The 23,372-nt window shown below is 41.2% G+C and overlaps 2 protein-coding genes, 1 non-coding gene and 1 pseudogene across 7 annotated transcripts in view; 1 reads left to right on the top strand and 3 right to left on the bottom strand.

Annotated features, from left to right (window-relative positions):
• LOC134205587 (mitochondrial protein C2orf69 homolog) overlaps positions 1-23,372 on the top strand; it is a 154,003-nt gene that overhangs the window by 65,512 nt on the left and 65,119 nt on the right. The gene's annotated exons all lie outside the window — the stretch shown is intronic.
• On the bottom strand, positions 115-3,975 carry LOC134206796 (large ribosomal subunit protein eL20-like; annotated as a pseudogene).
• On the bottom strand, positions 4,722-4,794 carry Trnav-aac (transfer RNA valine (anticodon AAC)). Its single transcript has one exon. It is a non-coding gene; the product is annotated as a tRNA-Val (tRNA).
• On the bottom strand, positions 5,293-19,389 carry LOC134205588 (two pore potassium channel protein sup-9). 3 transcript variants are annotated; one of them, XM_062680957.1, is made up of 2 exons: positions 19,028-19,389; positions 5,293-6,781 (listed from the first exon to the last, which is right to left on the bottom strand). In XM_062680957.1, exon 2 carries the CDS (start codon positions 6,483-6,485, stop codon positions 5,442-5,444), a length of 1,044 nt encoding a protein of 347 aa, XP_062536941.1. In that variant the 5' UTR covers positions 6,486-6,781; positions 19,028-19,389; the 3' UTR covers positions 5,293-5,441. The 3 variants fall into 3 exon arrangements, with proteins under 3 accessions (XP_062536941.1, XP_062536940.1, XP_062536942.1); XM_062680956.1 differs by having other exon boundaries at positions 5,293-6,747; XM_062680958.1 differs by having other exon boundaries at positions 5,293-6,747; positions 19,048-19,389.

The following is a 23,372-nucleotide window of genomic DNA, read 5'->3' as shown; positions in this document are numbered from 1 at the left end:
AATACTCTCAAAAATTGAAGAATGATTTATTCAGTCATCATCTAAATTGGGTGAAATCCTATTCTATATAGGGTTGCTACTCCTTATCTCATAGCTCCTACGTTCATATCTTACAATCATTTTTACTCCCTAAAAAGAGTGGAATTAACAGTACAATGAACGGCGATTCCGAATATTTACTGATAGTAGGTATCCGGCTGGCGGTAAGAGAACAGCTTCCGGTAGCGCTTGTGGTGGTATCTCTGCACCAACGGGAAGCGGATCTTCGAGTCGTGGAACTGCTTGATATGGGCACGACGGGTCGCCTCCATGGATGTAGTAGACACGGACAGGGGCACGATAGCGCGAAGCCATATCGCTGATTCCGAAATTCTTAACGCGCAGCGGGGTCTTCTCCAAAATGCGCTTTACCGAGACGCTCTTGCCTTCTTGAATTTACGAAGCTGCCGCAGGAAGTAACCAGAAACGAGACTTGGCAACGATCTGGTCCGCTGCGAAGGTGTACATCTTGAACAGCGGAGGGTTCTGATCCTTCTCCGAGGGCTGCTTACGCCCGATGGCCTGATATTCTTTCAGCACTCCTTTAGCTTTCTTTTTTGATTGCGTTTCTTGAAAGAGAAGGAAACAAAGCAATGGAGATTTATTTGATTTATTTCTTATTTATCTTATCAGTAGCAGCAAGAGCAGCAGGGACTATGTCCAAGGGCTTGACGATCCCTCCCCAGGCCATCTGCGAGTTGTGGCGCCTGCCTAGGATGTGGTGGGGTTTGACAGTGGGCCCTGTTAAACCTCTATAAAAAGCTTTTTTTTTGTCTTTATTTAAGAGACTTGCACCCCGAGGCTGACTCGTCTCCGAATATAAAAAGCTGCATTTATCCGCAAGTAGGCTCCGCCAAAGCGACCGTGTGCCGCTCAAAGCGCACAAGCCCAAGTCCTGGTGTTAGGTGGGACGCTAAACAGCCCTGACACGACGGCCCTCCGACGAGACAGGAGGTTTGCGCAGGCCCAATAAGCTGCCTTTAAAAACAACTATTATGAACGACATAGAAGATAATACGACTCGATACAATCGGCAACGACCTAGGCGACGAATAAAGGATCACGATTGGAAGCTTGGAACATGGACCTGCAAGTCGCTAGGCTTCGCAGGTTGCGACAGGATAATCTACGATGAATTACATCCCCGCAACTTCGATGTCGTAGCGCTGCAGGAAATCTGCTGGACAGGACAGAAAGTGTGGAAAAGCGGGCATCGAGCGGCTTCCTTTTACCAAAGCTGTGGCACCACCAACGAGCTGGGAACCGGCTTCATAGTGCTGGGAAAGATGCGCCAACGCGTGATTGGGTGGCAGCCAATCAACGCAAAGATGTGCAAGCTGAGGATAAAAGGCCGTTTCTTCAACTATAACATCATCAACGTGCACTACCCACACGAAGGGAGACCCGACGACGAGAAAGAAGCGTTCTATGCGCAGCTGGACCAGACATACGATGGATGCCCACGGCGGGACGTCAAAATCGTCATCGGTGACATGAACGCCCAGGTAGGAAGGGAGGAAATATATAGACCGGTCATCGGACCGGATAGTCTGCATACCGTATCGAACGACAACGGCCAACGATGCATAAACTTTGCAGCCTCCCGCGGAATGGTTGTCCGAAGCACTTTCTTCCCCCGCAAGAATATCCACAAGGCCACATGGAAATCACCTAATCAAGTAACGGAAAACCAAATCGACCACGTTCTAATCGACGGTAAATTCTTCTCCGACATCACGAACGTACGCACTTACCGCAGTGAGAATATTGAATCCGACCACTACCTCGTTGCAGTATGCCTGCGCTCAAAACTCTCGACGGTGATCAACACGCGTCGCAGTCGTCCGCCGCGGCTAAACATTGGGCGGCTACAAGACGGTAGGCTAGCCCAAGACTACGCGCAGCAGCTGGAAGTGGCACTCCCAACGGAAGAGCAGCTAGGCACAGCATCTCTTGAAGATGGCTGGAGAGATATTCGATCCGCCATTGGAAGCACCGCAACTGCTGCACTAGGCACGGTGGCTCCGGATCAGAGAAACGACTGGTATGACGGCGAATGTGAGCAGTTAGTTGAGGAGAAGAATGCAGCATGGGCGAGATTGTTGCAACACCGCACGAGGGCGAACGAGGCACGATACAAACGGGCGCGGAACAGACAAAACTCGATTTTCCGGAGGAAAAAGCGCCAGCAGGAAGATCGAAACCGTGAAGAGACGGAGCAACTGTACCGCGTTAATAACGCACGAAAATTCTATGAGAAGTTGAACCGTTCACGTAAGGGCCACGTGCCACTGCCCGATATGTGTAAGGACATAAACGGGAACCTTCTTACGAACGAGCGTGAGGTGATCCAAAGGTGGCGGCAGCACTATGAAGAGCACCTGAATGGCGATATGGCAGACAACGGTGGCGGTATGGTAATGAATCTAGGAGCACGCGCGCAGAACATGCGACTTCCGGCTCCGAATCTCCAGGAAATCCAGGAGGAGATCGGCCGGCTGAAAAACAACAAAACCCCTGGAGTTGGCCAACTACCAGGAGAGCTGTTTAAACACGGTGGTGAGGCACTGGCTAGAGCGCTGCACTGGGTAATTACCAAGGTTTGGGAGGATGAGGTTCTGCCGTTTCAGGGGCATTCTCCCTTCGAAACGCGGAGAGAATTACGGCAAGGTGATGGGCTTTCGTGTCTGCTATTCAACATCGCTTTGGAGGGAGTAATACGAAGGGCAGGGATTGGCACGAGTGGTACGATTTTCACGAAGTCCGTCCAGTTATTTGTTTTCGCCGACGACATTGATATCATGGAACGTAACTTTGAGAGGATGGAGGAAGCCTACATCAGACTGAAAAGCGAAGCTAAACGGATTGGACTAGTCATCAACACGTCGAAGACGAAGTACATGATAGGAAGAGGCTCAAGAGAGGTCAATGTAAGCCACCCACCACGAGTTTCTATCGGTGGTGACGAAATCGAGGTGGTTGAAGAATTCGTGTACTTGGGCTCACTGGTGACCGCCGATAACGATACCAGCAGAGAAATTCGGAGGTGCATAGTGGCTGGAAATCGTACGTACTTTGGACTCCGCAAGACGCTCCGATCGAATAGATTTCGCCGCCGTACCAAACTGACTATCTACAAAACGCTTATAAGACCGGTAGTCTCTCTTCTCTTCTGGACGATGCTCGTGGAGGACCAACGCGCACTGGGAGTTTTTGAAAGGAAAGTGTTGCGTACCATTTATGGTGGGGTGCAGATGGCGGACGGTACGTGGAGGAGGCGAATGAACCACGAGTTGCATCAGCTGTTGGGAGAACCATCCATCGTTCACACCGCGAAAATCGGAAGACTGCGGTGGGCCGGGCACGTAGCCAGAATGTCGGACAGTAATCCGGTGAAAATGGTTCTCGACAATGATCCGACGGAAACAAGAAGGCGAGGTGCACAGCGGGCAAGGTGGATCGATCAGGTGGAGGACGATTTGCGGACCCTCCGCAGACTGCGTGGTTGGCGAAGTGCAGCCATGGACCGAGCTAAATTGAGAAGTCTTTTATGTGCAGCACAGGCCACTCCGGCCTTAGTCTGACACTAAATAAAAAAAATTGTTTTCATTTCGTCGTTTCAGAGAAATTCTGGAAGATTGGCCTCTTACTTGATTAACCATTGTCCCTCGCTTGTTTTCGCTTCGTGATTTCTCCACTTGGTATGCCTCGTCTCTAGTGCTCGACTGAACGATGAAATTCGTTTCGTGCCCAAACGTTCTGGCTGTTCCGGCGAGTTTGCGATTGATCAAGCCTTTCAGCAACTGTGCTCGAACGAACCGTCCCTGATCGTCAGAACTTTAGTGACACGAACGCACCTTTCCCATTAGTCTTGCGTGGAGATTGACGATTGATTCTTCTTTCTCTTGTTGCCTGATGCTCAGCCGCTGTATCCATCATGGAACGAAGATGAGACTCGATATTGTTAAGGAACGTTGCATAACAGTGTTCTTCATTTAGATTTGGTCTTAGCCTAGCTGCGCGAACGATACTCTGCAATTTTCCACCCATTGAGAGGAACAATAGTTGAGCCCGACGTACCGGGTCGAAAGCGTTGGATAGCTGAAACAGCTCCCACATCTAATTCGCAGGAACGCCTTTCGGGAAAGGTTTTATCTGATCCCATCTTATGGAACTCGAATTCCCTTGCGGTGATGACGGTGTCTCCTGGAGTATCCCTAACTCTCATCGACGTCCTCTTGCTTGGAGCTCTCTTCGTGAGCCTTCTGATTTCTCGATGATAAGTCTGCGACAATTCTTTGCAGTTCAGCTACTTGCATCGGTCATATTCGTAATAATTTTTTTATTCAATTATTCAATTAGTTTTCAACAAAACAGTCATTACTAAATTTATATTTGATGTGGAAAGTGAATACCTTGAGCAATTAAATAATTGTGTGACATCGAAAATGATACCTAATGTAATGTGTTCAATTTTAACCGTATTCTAGTGTCATATTCACTAATGTCAATCCTTCAGAGATTGAGTGAAAATTACTCATGCCGGAAAGCAATCGCTGTGACAGAAATAAGTGCTACACCTCGGTGATTTAAATCATTAAAAAGCTTGATCGTTACCCTTTTTTTCTGGTCTACACAGGTTGGTCTATCCTTATGAAGATAGATATTGCAAAATATTTTCTTGTTTCCGCCCGGGATCGAACCGGGGGCCTTCCGCGTGTTAGGCGGATGTGATAACCACTACACCACGGAAACTTAGATGATTTGTTGTAGCTTCAAATTGTATACGTTTCGCTCTATCAAACCATTTACGCATTCTTACCTGTTCGAAGGAACCCCTGTGATTAACCGCTGAGCTATTACCACATTCTCCGGTGGCGTGAAAATCGAATGGGAAACGTGTATTTAATGCCCCAAACGACCGAAACCAATTTAATTTATGCTGTTTCACTGCTTCTCATTGTTTTACTCCGTTACTTTTGGCTGCTATGCGGTGAATAAAACCCAACTTCCAAAGCATTCCAACAATTTTTGTCTTTATTTGCTCCTAAAAATATGCTTTAACCTTCACACGTATGTTAATTTTTATGTTTTATTTCAATTGAAATAACTTACTTCAATATAAAAAATGTAACAATTAAAAAAGGCTTACTGTGTTTCTCTTTTTAGCTGAAGCACTGCAATACATGGGAATTAAATAACACTTCTAAATGGCTGGTCGGATATAAAAAAATAAAACTCACCTTACAAATGCAAGCACCTTGCGGTTATACCCGATATCTTTATTGGCTCTGTCTTACAAAAAAAATAGCACAAATTGGATACTTTGGTTCAAAACTGTACATTCCACTTCATTAGAAAGGTCACATTGATTGCTATCGGTTGATCTACTAAATGGAATATCAATCGTAATATTGAGACTCCTTACTATTTCCAAAACACTTTGCAAACTTAGCACTCATGTCCTCCAAACACAGTCGAGTATCTTCTTTGATTTCCTGCATTTTGATTCGCACCTCCTCGCGCATCAAAATATAACACATGGCCACCACTCCCATCCCAAGGAGCATGTATACGAAATTTATCACCAGCTTTGTTGGCTTTCCGCTTTGAGAGTCCAATATGTTGGCACCTGGGACGAGGTCTCCGATCCCGATCTTACACAAACTGGTCACACAGAAGTAAGCCGAATCAAGATAGGTCCACTTTTCCCACTCGGCAAACATGATCGTCCCGGTCGCGATGTAGATCGAAATGACCCACAGACACGCGGTCGTCGGCACAATGATTCGTTTTCTCTGCGGGACACCACTTCCGTCTTCTATGTGCATATCGTCATCTTGATTGTGGCTACACTCGTGGAGCCATGTATATAGCCATTTGAAGGTAGATGCCAGCACTTTCCCCATGTTCATGAAGTAAAGAATATACAGCGGTATTCCGAATGTGGCGTAGATGACAGTGGCCCCTTTGCCCCAAGCCGTCCGGGGAACCATATTTCCGTAACCGATCATAGTGAAAACAGCCAAACAGAACATTAGTGCCGCCGGAAAGTTCCACACCTCTTCCGGATGTCGACCATCGTATCCTTTCTTGATAGCATCTGCAAAGTCATCCTGGTATCGTTTCAGCACAATATCCGCTTCCAACTGCCAGATGGAACTGTTGAATAAGTTATGCTGCTCCGTCACGTCCCACAATTCAGCCGCACAGTTCCGTCGCAAATTCGCCACATATTCAATCAGAGGATTCGGTTCCTGGGTCTCGATGGACATGAAGCTCGCCGCACCAACCAAAGCGTACACTACAATCAGCCCGCCGACACCGACTTGGGTGCACATAAATGCGATAAACTTCCGACAGCAATCTTTCACTTTTTCGCGCGGATCGCTGGTGGTCGTCGAGGAGGATCCCCGGCTCCTCACCGACGATCTCTGGCGATTCATCTTCCCCCGTCCTGGTTAGTCAATCTCCGGTTGCGATATACTGGCTAAGCTGATTATTTTTGTTTCCTTTGCCAGCGACTCCTTCCACCAGCCAGCATGCGCTGCAGTCACGCCTCAACGCGGTTCCACTTAGCGCCACTAATTATAGACACAAACAAGCTTAGAATCGGAAAAACTCATCTTCATAATTTTCTCTTCTCTCTCCAGTGGTTTACATTCTTTCTTGGCGTTTATTCGGGCGATGCGTACGAAACATGTCTCTCTGATATATTACGATCATATTATATCGGTGTTTACTAATGTGTATAGAAACATGGAACATTCGAAATTTGATCGCTTCTTATTTCATCGAAAATACTTTTGGCTTGCCCCAACAACTAAAAGCGAACGGGTATATAAATACTTTGTATACGAGAAACGCAAAAAGAAAAGGTAAAGATAATGTGACCAGCGCAGTGTCCACATTTTGCGAGAGAATCCCGCCGTTTTACTATTTGTTCCACGCTGAAAAGTACCCCTAATATAAGAAGGGGGAACATGGTACTTCGCGAACCTGAAGAATTGAAACAGATCCCACTTTGCGGTCCTGGGCCTCATACCCAGAAACTATAATCCCTACCTCTCCGTGGCACTGTGTTCCCAAGGCAGAAAAAGTTAGATTTGAGCGTTAAGCTTCAAAAGTATCCAACAAACAATTCAAGATGAATAACCTAGTTTTTTAGCAGGATAAGACTATCTTTGCTCAATAAGCGCTTTAACAGCTTTAATGTTTGTTTTTATGGTTTTCCATGGTATTTGAACTGTTTTTCCTCCAAATTTCAAAAAGATTAAAATCATGTAGATCCAATGTCAAATCAAAGTAGTAATTTTTTATTTGATACCGCCATCAGGGGTGACAATGGGTCTGGGGGTGAGAATGGGTCATCGCTCTCACCGGCAGCCTGGAGGTCGTAGAGCAAAATCGTTCAAAAAGGTCTCTTATATTTTAGTCTTCTTGCCCTAAAGATACATTCAATCCATTCTACAAGCATTCTAAGTAGTTGAAACAATGACCCATTCTCACCCCCATTTGACCCATTGTCACCCCTAACGACGCGACGGTAGTAAAATGTATGACGAAAAAATAATGTTGTTAAATCTAATTTTTACTATTAGCACGCAACCAGACGCATACCGAATTGGATTTATTGTAACGCTTATTTCCTTATCTTTTTATCGCAAATTCCTTATTATTCTTATTAGCTAATTCTCGCAAATAGTATTTTCCTGTATATCATTCTTTGAGTTAACATTAGTACTGTGACCAGGGAGTCGGGAAATCGAGAAATGCGGGAATTGAAAGTCCATGCGGGAAATATGAAAAAAAAACTCTGAAATTTCTCGAAGTTATACAAAATTCGGGAAAAAAAGGCACCAGTTGTCATTCTGGGCTGACCGGTTGAATTTTTGATATTTTTAGAAAACATGAATAGATCTATGGTACAATCATTCTAGTGTAAAACATGAAAAAACGTTGTTTACTATTTTAAATGCATAGTCACAAGTATAATGAAAATGATATTGAAACCAGATTTCTTTAATGTCGCGTCTAGAGCTCTTCTCGGTAGTAATAATGGAAAGCAACATATCACCTACGCTTCAGAAGGTTTCTGAGACCAAGAAAATCACCGAGAGTCCCAGAAAAAGCTAATTATCATTTCGTTGCAGTTTGTGGATTCTTGAAGAAGATGCTTGATCGATATTCTCTTGAAAACTAATCGAGTTCTGTCTGGAGACTTGTCGGCCGTAGTCGAGTATATCCAATTATGTTCGATACCAGGCACACATCTCAACAATCTCTGGTCATTTTTTGTTAACATCTTGATTTTAACACATGGTAACGCTGTACATGAGAAGTGCTTTAGATTGGTGAATAGTACCTACTTGGTTGTGAATCAGTATAAGGATGAAGGAAAGACTGGCGTAAATAATAAAGTATGAAACAATAATAAGATCAAAATTTATAATAATTCCACTGATGGAGGTAAAATAAGTTTCAAGATCTGAATATAGATTTCGGAAAAAAAAATAGAGATAAGTAATAAGCAATGAAAAAAATAAAGGTTATTATTATTTTAATTAAAGAGATTTGCTGGATTGCTCATTTCTAAAAAAAAAGAAGGTGTTGGGAAAGATACATGCCAATATATTGCCAGCTGCAAAAATGTTTATTCGCTTGACGGATTCTTCATTTTATTTAAGGTCAACTCTAAACCAACATTTGTAAAGGCCGTAACCTGCCTTGTTGTTTTCCTAGTCGGTTGCTCTGACGAGGTGGTCGCCAGTGCAGCCAAAATAATTTAATACAAAATCTTCCAAACAATTTATATCAAAACTTAACGTTTCTTTCTGTTGCATCCATGTTTTATATAAGAGACGCAAAATACTCAAACGTAGAAAATTTCACTTGAGAAAATATGAGTTTCAGATAAAAAAAAATGACAAAAAAAGTGAATAATAATGCTCAAAATATGTAATCGGCTATAAATCATTACAACCCTTTTAAATGATTTATACGGCGTACGCAGTGAACTATAAATTAATTTTGTGCCAATTAATTCGAATACAAACATTAGCGTTTTTGCTAAATATTTACTTTTCTAACCAGCAACACGGCTAAACTAATAATAAACTGCCCTACGGAAAACACGCTGCCGCCAATCGAAGTAATCGATTGTCATTTTCAACCAATCAGCAATAGATACGATTGTGTCAGAAAATTGGTACGATCTTAATGACCACTTGACACATCCTATCCTAACAGCCAAAATTTATTTTTCCCGGTTCCTCGTCTAGATACAAATAACTGGAAAGAATAAATTTTGTTTGTTACACCCTTTTCAAAAGTTGGTCTATTGATTTTTAAAATATTTATAGTGAAATAATTTTGTTGGCTGCCAAGAAAGGCGCCGTAATTTCAAAGTGGATTGATCCATAGATAAAATGACGGTATAATCCACCACTAAAACAATTAAAAAATATGGTGTTTACTGTGTTAGCTTGAGAAAATGAATTGTGAGTGCTTCGACTTGGAAATCTCTGGCTCATTTAGTAACTACTAAGTTGCAAAGGCCGATTGAGGTCCTTCGTAGCTTAGTTGGTTAAAAGCATCAGCGTACTAAGGGTCATGGGTTCAAGTACCATCGAAGGAAAGTGGTTACCTCCAATACTTTTTTCAAATCAAAATTTTCCACATAATGTACATATTCACTTATGAGTTTTCAGATTATAGTAAAATAATGTCCAAGTCGGGGTCCAATTTCCGGAAAAAAGGTAATTAACTTTGATTGAACTGAATTGAAAAATATTTGAATCTCGTGATTCATTCGTGTTTGAAATCTGCAGAAAACATAACTGAGCGTTATACCAGTTTTGAGTTTTGACATTCCAAAGGAACCTAGAACAACTGTAGGGAAATTAAATGTTTCAGATTCATATTCAAAATGACAACCCCGAACAATTTGTATTAGAGTGAAATCAGTAGTGATTCAGTTTCATTCTAAATTTTCGACCACTATTCTAGTTTGAATCTGGAGCAAAAACAGCAGTGTTCCATTCACGTTTTTCAAATTTTCAATTTAATGAAATCACTATGTTGCTGCCAAGAAAGGCGCCGTAACTGCAAAGTGGATTGATCCGTAGATAAAAAGACACGTTCATACACCAAAACAATTGAAAAATATTTGAATCTCGTGATTCATTCGTGGTTCAAATCTGCAGAAAATAGAACGGAGCGTTATACCAGTTTTATTTTTTTGACAGTTGACTGGTATAAAAAATGAATCTAGAACAGCTGCTGGGAAAATTATTGTTTCAGATTCATATTCAAACTGACAGCCCCGAACGATTTGAATCACTGCTGATTTTACTCTTACTGGTGATTTTACTCTTAGAGTGAAATCAGTAGTGATTCAGTTTCATTCCAAGTTTTCGACCACTATTCTAGTTTGAATCTGGAGCAAAATAGAACAAACTTGCTGGTTTCCCCAGCAGTGTTCCATTCATGTTTTTCAAATTTACAATTAAATGAAATCATTATTTTGCTGCCAAAAAAAGGCGCCGTAATTGCAAAGTGGATTGATCTGTAGACAAAATGACGCATTCATACACCAAAACAATTGAAAAAAAATTGAATCTCGTGAATCATTCACGGTTCAATTCTGCAGAAAATAGAACTGAATGATAGAACAGTTTTAATTTTTTGACAGTTGATTGGTATAAAAAATGAATGTAGAACAGCTGCTGGGAAAATTAATGTTTCAGATTCATATTCAAACTGACAGCCCCGAACGATTTGAATCACTGCTGATTTTACTCTTAGAATCCTTAAAAAATTGAATTTAAATTAGTCAAATAATTGACTGAGACAATAAAACTAGATCATTTTTTTTACAGTTTACGTCAATTAGAAGCACTTTTGGAATAAAATATAACCATACACATTCTTTTCGAAACCTGTATATAGGGGGAAAGACGGCTTTGGCAGGTTTTGTTCTATTATTGGCAGGGGGGTTTTTGTCGACCAAATTTTATGAAATTTGGCCACAATATTCTTTGATATGCAAAGAATGCCAAATTTGAGCCTGGTCAGTCATAAAAAACCCTCTGCCAATAATAGAACAAAACCTGCCAAAGCCGTCATTCCCCCTATATTTTGGAATCTTCAAAATTGTATAGGACATTTTTTTTAATATCAGAAAAAGTCGGGAAATATGCGGGAATTTTAAAATGTTAGTTAAGTGGTCACTCTGCATTATCCTTAGGAGATTCTCACAAACTTGAGTAGGTGGTGAAGGTTTGACTATTGTACGAGAGTAGCATCATTTTCTTCCATTACCCTAACCACTACCTGGTAGCAGGACATTTAAAAATCATCTAGATCTGTTCTGATTACGTCCTTGCGAACGCTGAGGAACGGGAGGGATGGCTAGTTGGCCACATACTTATGAAAGAAGCAGTGAACTCTAATATGTCCCACGAGAGGTTTTGGGTTTGCCAGTATGAAAGTATAACATGAGGAAACGTTTGATAAAACGAGAAAACACAGATAGAACACCATTCTTGGAGTAATGAGAATAATGTGAAGTAGAAGTAGATAATTGGGGTAACTTATTTTATTTTATATCATTTCAATTGGTTTGTCAATGTTCAGTTCGATTAAGTTTAAAAAACCGTTTGATCTGGACAGTTATTTAAGTTTAATAATACATGATAGATCATGATAACCGGGTTCATGTAACTTTTGTGCTCCTGGATATTATATCATTGGATATTATTGAATGCCAATATTTTTCGATATAAAAATAGATAAGAATAATTTTGTCGAGATTTATTCGGCCGAAGCCATTTGACTGAATGTCACTTGGCCGAATAACACGTTGGACCGAAGGTCATCTATCGAATTCCCTTTGGTCGAAGTGGACATTTGGCCGAATGATTATTGGGCCAAAAACGATTCGGCCAAAAGTGTCATTTGGCTGAACGTGACATATGCCAGAAAAAGACAAACGGCCAAAATGGTCCTATGGCAGAACGGGTCATTTGGCCGAAAATGACATTTTGCCGAACGGATCATACGGCGTAAATGTCGTATGGTTGAAAACGTTGTTTGACATTAAATGTCATTTGACCGAAAATGTCATTTGACTGAAATTGTCGTTTTGCTAAACAAAAGTGAATTTGAAAAGTGTGAAGTGATTAATGATAATTGAGAAGTGAGACATAGATAATGAGAAGGAAGAAACAAGAAATGGGTAATGACGAGTGAAAAGTGAGAATCCTCACTGTGAAAGTGAGAAATGAGAAGTAAGAAAGTAAGAATTCTTGCTTCTCATTCCTTATTTGTCACTTCACACGTCTAACTGTTCACAGTGTGAAGTAAGAAATAAACAGTGAGAAGTGAGGCGTATCACACTTTTAACACTTTTCACTCCACACTTCTTCACACTTCTCTTTTCACAGTGGGAAGTGAGGAGTGAAAAGTAAGAAATAAGAAGGGTGAGATAACTGAGATAAGGAGTAAAGAAGTGGGACGTCAAACTTCTTTTTTCGCATTTCTCTCTTCGCACTTATCCCTTTTGCGCTTTTTTTATCACTTGAGAAGTGCAAAGTGCATAGTGAAAAGTGGAATGGGGGAAGTGAGAAATGAAACAGATGAAAGAGATCTTCTTCTTTATATGGCCTTATGACCTGATACCACCTATAACGTCTGCCAATTGACCAATTGACATTGCAAATCACACGTTAGAGGTTCTGGCATGGACATGTTGGTTCGCATTCGGTTTTGTAACCAGTGTTGGGAAATGTACGTTAAAACACTGGATAATTGGGGTAACTTATTATATTTTATAGAGCATGGAGTTGGTTTCGTAGTGATGGGCAAGCAGATGAAGCGAGTGATGCGGTGGAAACCCATTAGCGAACGAATCTATGTGTTGATGATACGGGACAATTTCTTCAATTACAGCCTAATAAACTTTTACGCACCGACAAAAATAAATCCGACGACGTGAAGGACACGTTTTATGAATGCCTTGATAAAACCTATGGAGAGTGCCCAAATCATGACGTGAAAATTGTTATCGGAGACGCTAACGCTCAGGTCGGTAGAGAGGACTTTTTCCGTCCCATAATCGGTAGGGAGGGCCATCAGTAGCACCTACTTTGCACGAAAGAACATCCGAAAGCACACTTGGAGACACCCAAATGGTGAAACTTGCAACCAGATAGACCATGTTCTGGTGGATGGGCGCCATTTCTCGGATGTTATCGATGTGCGGACATTCAGAGGTCCGAACATTGACTCTGATCACTACCTCGTTGTCAGTAAAATTCGATCACGGTTGTCAACTGTATCGAACGAAAGATCACAGCGAACGATGCGTTAAAATATCCAGCGATTATCGCCTTAGTACCGCCAGAAGCTCGACGAACGGATAAGTGAAATCAACGTTTGCGACAACATCAACGATATATGGGAGTCGATCCACGGAGCGGTGAGCACAACAGCACTAGAAGTTATAGGCACTGCACAGAGGCGACCCAGGACGGGTTGGTTCGATGTGGAGTGTCAGAGAGTGACAAACGAGAAGAACGTTGCTAGAAGCCGGATGTTGGTGTCGATAAGAGATCGGTACAAGGAAGCAAGAGCAGCCGAAAAACGAACCCACGAAAGGACGCAGAAAGAATATGAAGAACAAGTTATTAGTGAGGCGCAGGATGCTGACAGATAAAACTGAAGTGGCTGCCAGGTGGAATCAACACTTCGAGACTTTGTTGAATAGAGGAAGTGACGGTGCATCGGTGAATAGAATAAATCAAGACAAAATTTTCAAAACGACTTATCTGCTTTTGTAAACAAAGATTCAAACGACGATCTGACGAATCTGATAGCTCTCCCACGCAAACCAACACCATCAATAGGTAGGTGAAGGTTGCCGCTACCTGTTGATGGTGTTGGTTTGCGTGGGAGAGCTATCAGATTCGCCAAATCGTCGTTTGAATCTTTGTTTACAAAAGCAGATAAGTCGTTTTGAAAATTTTGTCTTGAAATATTAGCGACGATGGACAAGCTGTGGAGTCGCCAACATTAGATGAGGTTATAAAAGCTGTTAAAGAGCTGAAAAACAATAATGCTCCCGGCTGAACTTCTCAAATATGGCAGTGAGCAGCTATATGAAGTTCTGCACCATATTATGTCGAGAATATGGGAAGACGAAGAAATTCCTGCTAGCTGGTTGGACGGCCTCATTTGCACTCTCTTTAAGAAAAGCCTCCTTAATTCGGCGTACAAAATTATGTACCGTATTCTGTTTAATAGATTGAGACAGCTTGAGAGTCCTTCGTCGGCGAATACCAAGCAGGTTTTCGTGAGGGCCGATCAACAACGGATCAAATGTTTACCCTGAGACAAATCCTTGATAAATTCCGGGAATACAACTTGCAGACACATCATCTGTTTATTGATTTCAAGGCGGCGTACGATTCAGTGAAACGGAATGAATTATGGCAAATTATGCTTGAACATGGTTTTCCGGCGAAACTGATACGGCTGATTCGTATAACGTTGGACGGATCGAAATCAAGTGTAAGGGTTGCGGATGAAATATCGACGTCATTTGTTACCTTAGATGGATTAAAGCAGGGTGATGCACTCTCGAATCTACTGTTCAATATAGCACTCGAGGAAGCGATTAGGAGAGCTGGTGTGCAAAGAAGCGGTACCATTATCACAAGATCGCATATGCTCCTGGGATTTGCGGACGATATCGATATTATCGGGATTGATCGCCGTGCCGTGGAAGAGGTTTTTGTGCCTTTTAAGAGGGAGATAGCGAGGATTGGACTCACGATCAATACCAGCAAATGGAAGTAAATGGTCGCTGGCAATCAACGTGGGTTCATTAGTGGTGGTGGTGGTGGTAGCGAAATAGTGCTGGATGGTGAAAAATTTGAAGTGGTAGAAGAATTTGTGTATCTTGGAACATTAGTGACGTGCGATAATGATGTTACCCGCGTGGTGAGAAGGCGTATTGCAGCTGCAAATAGAGCTTAAAGCCTGTCCACGTTAAATTTCGGACACTTAGACAACGTCCAACTGATTTGTTGCCATTTTATCTCTTTGGACAAGAATGGAAACCTGCTGAAAGAATAACATAAAGCGAAGAGATTCTACTGGCGTATAAATTGATCTCCTCAGTGATTTGTGAAAATTTAAAAAAATCGCATTGGATGATGGGTGTCCGAAATTTAATGTGGACAGGCTTTATTACGGACTTCGTAACCAGCTTAAGTCCCGTAGTCTGCAAACGAAAACAAAACTCGCGCTGTATACTACTCTGATTGTTCCGGTGGCTTTGTACGGCCATGAAACATGTACGTTAAAGGAGGCTGATCGGAGAGCTTTCGGAGTATTTGAGCGTAAGGTGCTGAGGACAATACTCTGCGGTAAACAGGAAAACGGTATCTGGCGGCATCGCATGAGCCACGATTTGTACCAGGTGTATAAAGGGCTGGATATTATGAAGCTTATACAACACGGCAGACTACGGTGGGTTGGTCACGTTGTTCGTCACGTAGAACGTCAAGCGAAGATAATATTTAGTAGAGAACCCGGAAGAGGCCGCAGGCTTCGTGGAAGGCCGCGTACACGATGGCTTTTTGCAGTTGAAGAGGACCTGAGGACGCTCAATGTTCAACGCGACTGGAAGCGATTGGCCCAGGATCGAGTCCAGTGGAGAAGGATACTCCATTCGGCGTAGGTTCATTGAAGAGCTGTAGCCCATCAAGTAAGTAAGTAAGTATAGATCATACGAAGTATTCTGGGGACCATCATGCTCGTAAATCTTTCATGTATTTAAAGCAACTACAGAACGGCCTTCCATATGTATTGGAGGCCTTACACAATTCTTAGTACAATACTGGTAATTGAATCATGTTGAATAACTTCGACCATTACGACTTATCTCAGGATCATAAAATCGTAAAAAATATGTTTCCGTGGTACCTAGCTTTCTCAAGAAAAAAGGGGAGAGTGTGGACTGGAGGGTAGGCTTGCATAATAGCATAACTATACCCCCAAGCAGCACGCACAACATCTTTCAAATATGTGTTTGTTCCTAATAAATTGCATTGAAGACACTGGCAATACATCGAGTCACATTAAAGCCACTTCCCAGTTTCAGAAAATCACAATGTTTCATTTCCGTTTAAGTGGCGTCGCAATATTCTACCCATCTGACTTCTTGGGTGGTTTTAAATTCGATGTGTTTCATATCAGAAACAAAACAGATAAGTTGCAGAATTAATAACACTTCGGGTCATTGCTGTTACGAGAATGTTTCTGATAATTTGCAAAACACTTTGAGCTCAGCTGAGCAGTATTTTATTTTTGACAATCCCCTGCATGTTCCGTATAAGGTATAAGAAAGTTACAAATGACTTTGTTGTTTATGTTGTGCACTTGTAGCAGAAACTCCAAATAGAGTTGTTGGTGTGATGGTTATAGTAGAAGGTTGCAAATCTCAAGGTCCATGGTTCGATTCCCGGTTGGTTTTTGTGTTTTTATTTTCATTGTAGCCGCAAGATGTTGCAAATAGGCTCCACCTCTTGCGCTTTTTGGGTCACAAAGGAGTTCCAAATACGACGCGTTGTGCATAAGTCAGACCTTTAGTAAGTCACACCACAGTTGTTGTTACTCACTGAGAAACAAGAGGTGTTGCTTGGGCTTTGTCCCTAGTAAGGATTCGGAGCAAAAACCTTTCAAAAACCTCTGAGATAAACTAATTTTAAAATAAAAAGTTCGCCCTGGATCACCATTTCGGTCATAGTTTTGGAATTCTTCGGAAGATCTGGCTAATTTTCTATAGCATATAATGGGACAATGTGCCACTTCGCATCACTGCGCGTGGAGCCGGTTGGGATACGAGCAACCGTAGGGAAGATCGAGTAGCAGCAGTGAACACTGAACAGTTGACAAAAGAATATGGACCGGAACAATCGGCGAAGACCACAGCGACGAAAAGGGACTAGCAATTGTAGGCTCGGTTTGTGGGTCTACAAATCCCTCAACTTTATCGGGAGCAGACGCATACTTATCTATGTGCTCAAGGACCGCGGATTTGGAATCGTTAAAACTTGCAAGCACTCAGGGTCCCAAAAAATTCTTAATTTGTCCGCCAAATGGCGGGACATCATCTTATTGCGCATTTTTTTCAGCGCTGTGTTAAATCGGATACAGAAAAATATGAACGACTCTCGAGCGACAGCAGACAGCATTTCGCTCCAAAAGATCATGTGTGCACCATATTGTCACGTTTATGCTCATAAGGCTGATCGGAGACCTCTAGCAAGGTTTTAATGATGAACAAAACAAACAAATAATTGAGACGCGTGATCGATCGTGTTTCGAAGCAGACGCAGAACTTTCGCGAAATTCGAGTGATTAGCTCTGTTTTGTGCAAACGGTAAGTGAAGCGATCGATCGTGTTTCGTAGAACCTTCGCGAGATCCGGGTACTTAATTCTGTTTTGTGCGGTCGGAAAGTACAATAATCAGTGCGCGATAAATCGTGTTTCGTATCAAACGCAGAACTTTCGCGAGATTCGGGTGTGTTCTGTTTTACACGTCGGAAAGACAATATTTGATTCTGTATTGGGTGCGCGATTTTATCGTGTTTCGATTAGCACGCAAAACGCTAGCGTGTTCTGAGATATTTTGTTTTGCTTTGTCTGGTTATCATGTTTTGTTCAGATATTATATCTCATAAAACTAATACAATACCATATTCCACGACAATCGTGTGAACAATCGAGTGGAACATTAATTAATAATGATTTTTCTTTTCTCCTTTCAGGTGAGTTCAATCAGTGTTTATTTTCAAAAAGCCTGAAGGTATGTTTTATTATGTAAACTGAAATATTACTACATGAAGCAAGTTGGTGCGTATTCGAAAAATAGATCCAATTTCTGAAGTAGAATACTACTTTGTTTTCGATAGGAAATTGAAATTGAAAAAAAATGTTTTTCGAATTATGCAGCGTAAGTCGTGGCACCAGTTGAACAAAATAGAACGATCTTCTTTCACCCAAGCTTGTATTTGAAGAAGAAGGGAAGAGTATCTGTGAGATAAAAATGTAGCAATCATTTTCTGAATGTACGAACTCTTTGAATGTTTTATTAAAATGGCCTTCAATTTTACAGTAGCTTCGTATTCTACTTTTACAGTTCATAAGGCCAATCATATTGCTGTCCCTTGAAATTTTTTTTTTAAACTAAAAATCGTTATTCTAACTCATTAGGCAAAACAGATAGATTTTTAGCTAAATTTTAGTTAATTTTCTTGATTTTTATTGCCTAATCCAAGTAATGCATTCTAATACATTTTTGTTGTTTAAAAAGACAGGACAGGCCTATCATAGGCTGTCCGAACGGTAGACGTAGCATTACGTAAGGCCATTTTATTTCACGAATGTGTTCAAGACAATTCTTCCATACCCATTAAAACATGAGCTATTCAATTCGTAAATAAAATTCCAATTGATTTATGATAAATTATTTTTTTCGAAGGTGGTCGATCGGGCACTGTAACATAAAATCAAAAACTATTCCTGCTGTCGATGAAACCAAATAGAAAACTAATTTTGAAATTGATTTCCAATAACAAAATAAGTAATCAGTTTGATATCATATCATACAATGTAGCAATCCTCAGCAAAATGAGATCAAAACGGTTACATATCATTACAAACATAATGATTCATATTGAAAATCAAATTATGATTTCAATTTGATGTCAAAATCCTTATACGTTTTCAAAAGAAGAGATGAAATAAACAGATTCCAATTTACCCTGCCCCAAAATCTATGAAAATGCAAAGCGTCCAAATTAAGAATGTTCCATGTTTCTCCGCATAAACAAAGATCTCTGTTTTCCTTATGTCGAGCACGTGTTCGCTTGTGTATTGGATGAACAACTCTCCCGCCACCGTTCATATTTTTCTCACTTGACAAAATATTTTCTCACTCTCCGGGAATTTTTCTTATTGATGGAACTGTCACTTGCCAAGAAGGGGCTTCAAATCAAATTTGTTCCATTTTCGGACATTTTCGCTGCGATTTACGCGATCGCGAAATGCAGTTAATCGCTTCCTTTCCAGTAGTTCAAGCTCAACCGACAACGATGAACTCTGTGCACAATGGTTTCGCGCCGTTGGATGTCGTTCTATTTTGCGGAGTTGGATCGCGGTGACGAAGCCCGAAGTCAATTGGAATGAAAAACGCGTTTTCACCGATGTAAGTCTCGTTCTAAACTGCGCTGACAGAACTGATTTGGAAAATCTGCCATAGTGGTATTTTCCCACTTGAAATTTTGCGCGATTGTGTTGGTGCAATTGGCCCGGCGGTGGCGGCTCTCGTGCGAGATCTAAATGGATGAGAATGAAGGGGCGTCCAACTGTCGATCGAAAACACGGGAGTTGTGTTTACGATGGAGTGATCATAAATTTGGAAATTGTCGAATATAAGTTCAAATAGTATGCGGTTTTTAATGACAATCATTTTGATTTGTTATTTCTATACCAAATGCCGAAGGATCTCAGCTTGTTAACTCCCTTGTGTGGAAAGATGTTGCATAACAAATGATTGACAATGCTTAAATCATATCGCAATTCATTATGTGCCTTTAGTAATTGTGGTTAGTGTTTAAATAAGAAAATTGCAGATTTTTAATCTGTTAATTATATCCTTTTGAGGTCTGTTTATTATATCTTTTACTGTAATGCTAAAATGGAAAACTAACAGGCTACTAATTACGTAAAAGCTCAAGGTGCGAGGTGGCTTTTGTCTTTTACATACAATCCATTCAAGAAATAGTGATTAAACAGTTTGAGGTTTTGTGGCTTTTAGAGACATATATTGCTGTGAGACGTGCCGCTACAGGAAGACCATGCAAAAGATGATGTTACTACTGGGGAATACACCCGATTCTGTTTTCACACGGATTTTTTTTACACGGCCGTGTAAAAAAAAATCCCATGCAAAATTTTTGCAAAGTAGCTCCATTTTGCATTATTTGTCGAGAAATCATAAAACTTTTTTTACACGGATTTTCAAATTTTTAACTGAAAACTTTTTTTACACGGAACGCATCCCCCGTGTAAAAAAGAATCGGGTGTAATGACAAATATTTCAGATAGCACCAAAAAGCAGAAATGTTTTACTCTTATGAGCGACAATACGATTTAAACTTCCTTAATTGTCGTACATTTCAATAACACACAGATTACCTCGCCGACCTCAGTAAGATTTTCGATAAGAATCTAATAGCTGTGATACCATTCAATTTGTTTTATCAAAATTCAATCTTCCTTTCACCGAACATTTAACCGAACCTCGGCAGAAAATCGTGTTTTTTTAGATTCGTTGATAACTTAAGAACGCATAAATTAAGAATAGACATCCCAACTTTTGATTTATATTCGTTTTCTTCCTACTTTTTACGTGGAAAATGTTATTATGAAACTAGAATACTTCGAAAAACACTTTTTTCTGAGCCACTACATATTGTGTTCACACTCGTAGACTCTAAATTTGATATTTAATCCATTTTAAAGACTTTTGGAAATTTTACTGCTTGGCATTCAGCTCACAGGTTGACAGCTCAGAGTAAAATCAAGTTAGGGGTTTTCAATACGCGATATTATTATTTTTTTCGAAATTGTTTTAAAAATAATTCCCGTGCACCAACATTCGTGAAATTTTGGATTTTGGTTCAGTTCTTATTATAGATTCAAGATATGTAATAAACTCATTCCATCAAAAAACCCAATTGTAAGTATCAGATATTCAGCTAGTTATGTATAACAATTAAGCAGTTTTGTACAGTACAGTTGTGTAAGCAAATTTGGTCCTCGATGGATCTGTGTACAATCATAAAATAGGATTCTCATTCGGAGAAATCGAAGTGTCCCACGAATACAAGTTGACGTGAAAAAATTGTCCTTCGTATCTTTTCCTTTAAATGAATTATAAAAAATAAATCTTAACTCCGGTAAATTATTGTTAAGTTTAAAGGCTCTCCCAGACATAATCAATTTTACCGCGGCGACGCCGACAACTAGTCGCCACGATTCTATCGTTGGGTCGCTGCAAGCAATGTTCCATTTACGCTTCCATACCAAGGGCGACAGAATCGCAGTCGCCAAACGATAGAATCGCGTCGCGATTGTCGAATAGCGTGTGTTTTGGGGAGCCTTAAAAGTGTTTCTGGATACTAAAGTTATCCAAGAATAATTTATTGGCCATTCACTTAAAGACGATCCTCAGATAACAGGGTAGAACGAAGAACTATCTACACCAGTGTTTCCCAACTGGTGCACAATAGGACAGCCCCATATAAAGGAGTGGCCAAAACTACCAAAAGGCCAATTTCCGATTTGGGCGTGTAAAATGTGATGAATATACAGCTTATAACCTATATTTTTATAATCAGGGCGGTTTTTTTTAAATATTTTTCAGGGATGGGTGGACGGCGTTCCAACTGGTCCCTCCCAGAAATGACTTTTTTACGTTTTTTAGGAAAACGGGGAGCTTCCCAACAAACAATTTATGCTGAATAAGCTAGTTTTTTAGCTTGAGAAGACTATTTTTGGTTGAATAACCGCTCTATCAGCTTCCAATGTTTGTTGGGTTTGCCATATTTTCGTCTCAAAAGTAACATATTTATATATCGTTACAAAGCTTTTAAACAGATCTTGATAATGTTATAATAGGTCCGTCGAGAATTTGGTTTTTAGTAGTTTTGTAAAAGCATATTTTACGTAAGATTTAGAGAACAAAGCAGTTTGGTACCCCGCAATACCCCGCAGTAAAACATCATGCACTACACTGTTGAACTCTTAAGCTTTGAGGACCATGAATAAAATTCTGCCCAAATTCGCCATTTTGTTAGATACATGAATTTGAAAATTGCTCATTTTTGCCTTTCTCGTGTACAAAGTATACATATCAGCAATAAAATCGCTCCAAAAGCATTTAAAAGAAAGCCCGAACACCCATAGTGTTGTATACCGATCGACTCAGTTCGACGAATTGAGGTGATGTCTGTGTTTTTTTTCTTCCTAAGCAATGGAGGGGGAATCTGCTCAACAGACATCCTGGGTTGTCCAGGAAGTGCGGGGTTAGGGATCACCTCCAACAGCAAACGAGGGAGGCAGGACTACATCCCGACCCGCAAAACCGTTTCCATTCCCACCAAGCCTATAGTCCTTTCGGTACAACCAGAAAGTAATGCTTCAAAGGGGGCCAGTGCACAACGCACCCTCGAGGTTAGCTGCGTGTCCTTGCAGCACCGAACATCGTAACTCGCTTTTTTAGAAGAACACCATGGTATCGTGCCAGCGCGTTGCCGGCTTTCCAGGTGGCCTTACCACGCCCTATGTCCTCGGAAGGTGGGAAGGGTCGACTTCGCGCCTGCTTCCCTCTGCACGACTGGTATCAAGAATGATGATGCCGCGTGCACCCCAAATTGACCTTTCTGCGATAGGGCTTATTCGCCAGCACACAGAGGGACTTGCCGACGCGGTGCCTACGCCTGCCCCAGCCTTGACGAGGACCCCTTTCCGTCCTCGGGCTCGGAACCCGCGAAAGCGACGATACCATGTTGTTCTTCGCGCGGCCACTTGTTCGATAAATGGATCGAGTTCGACCACAGAGCATGACCACCGGTATGACCCATGAAGCCGACTGCGATCCCTTGGACCACCTCTTATTTGCGCCTGAACTAGCCATCCTTGAGTCCACGCGCCACCTTCTGTGTAGCTCCGAGACGATTTGGGCGATAGCCGATAAAACGGCGTTCCAGCCAACTTCATCTTTATTCATCCTCCGAAGTAGGTTTTCCGGGGTAGTGTCCCCAGGCTTGTAAAATGTCATCCGCATGTCATTTGTCTAATTTGTTCATAACTTTCTTCAGAAGCCAAATTTACTTCATAATTTTAGATGTACTCATAACGCTTGAGTAGGGCTATATTTTTGACTAAGGGTACATTACTCTAAATATAACATCTGAGGCTGGAAAGTCAAAACTCTCCAAAATGTCACGTGTCATTTGAATGACATTTTGCCTCCCACGTCTCAGATTATTTATTTACAGCAATGTCTTGTTAGACAAAGTTGTAGGCACATTTAAGCGCTATAAGTTCACCATACCTCAGAAGCTGATAGCTAACTCCTGAAAAATGTTCTGGGAAAAATATGCAAACGAATGAAAATGACATTTTACAACACCGGTCCCGACCACATGTGGCAAGCATGTGGTCACGCATTGCGCGAAAACGTGAGCACACGAAC

Source organism: Armigeres subalbatus, chromosome 1 (genome assembly GCF_024139115.2).
Source record: "Armigeres subalbatus isolate Guangzhou_Male chromosome 1, GZ_Asu_2, whole genome shotgun sequence".
NCBI lineage: Eukaryota > Metazoa > Arthropoda > Insecta > Diptera > Culicidae > Armigeres > Armigeres subalbatus.
Note: the sequence above shows the minus strand (reverse complement) of the source record. Positions and strands in the feature narration are given on the sequence as shown.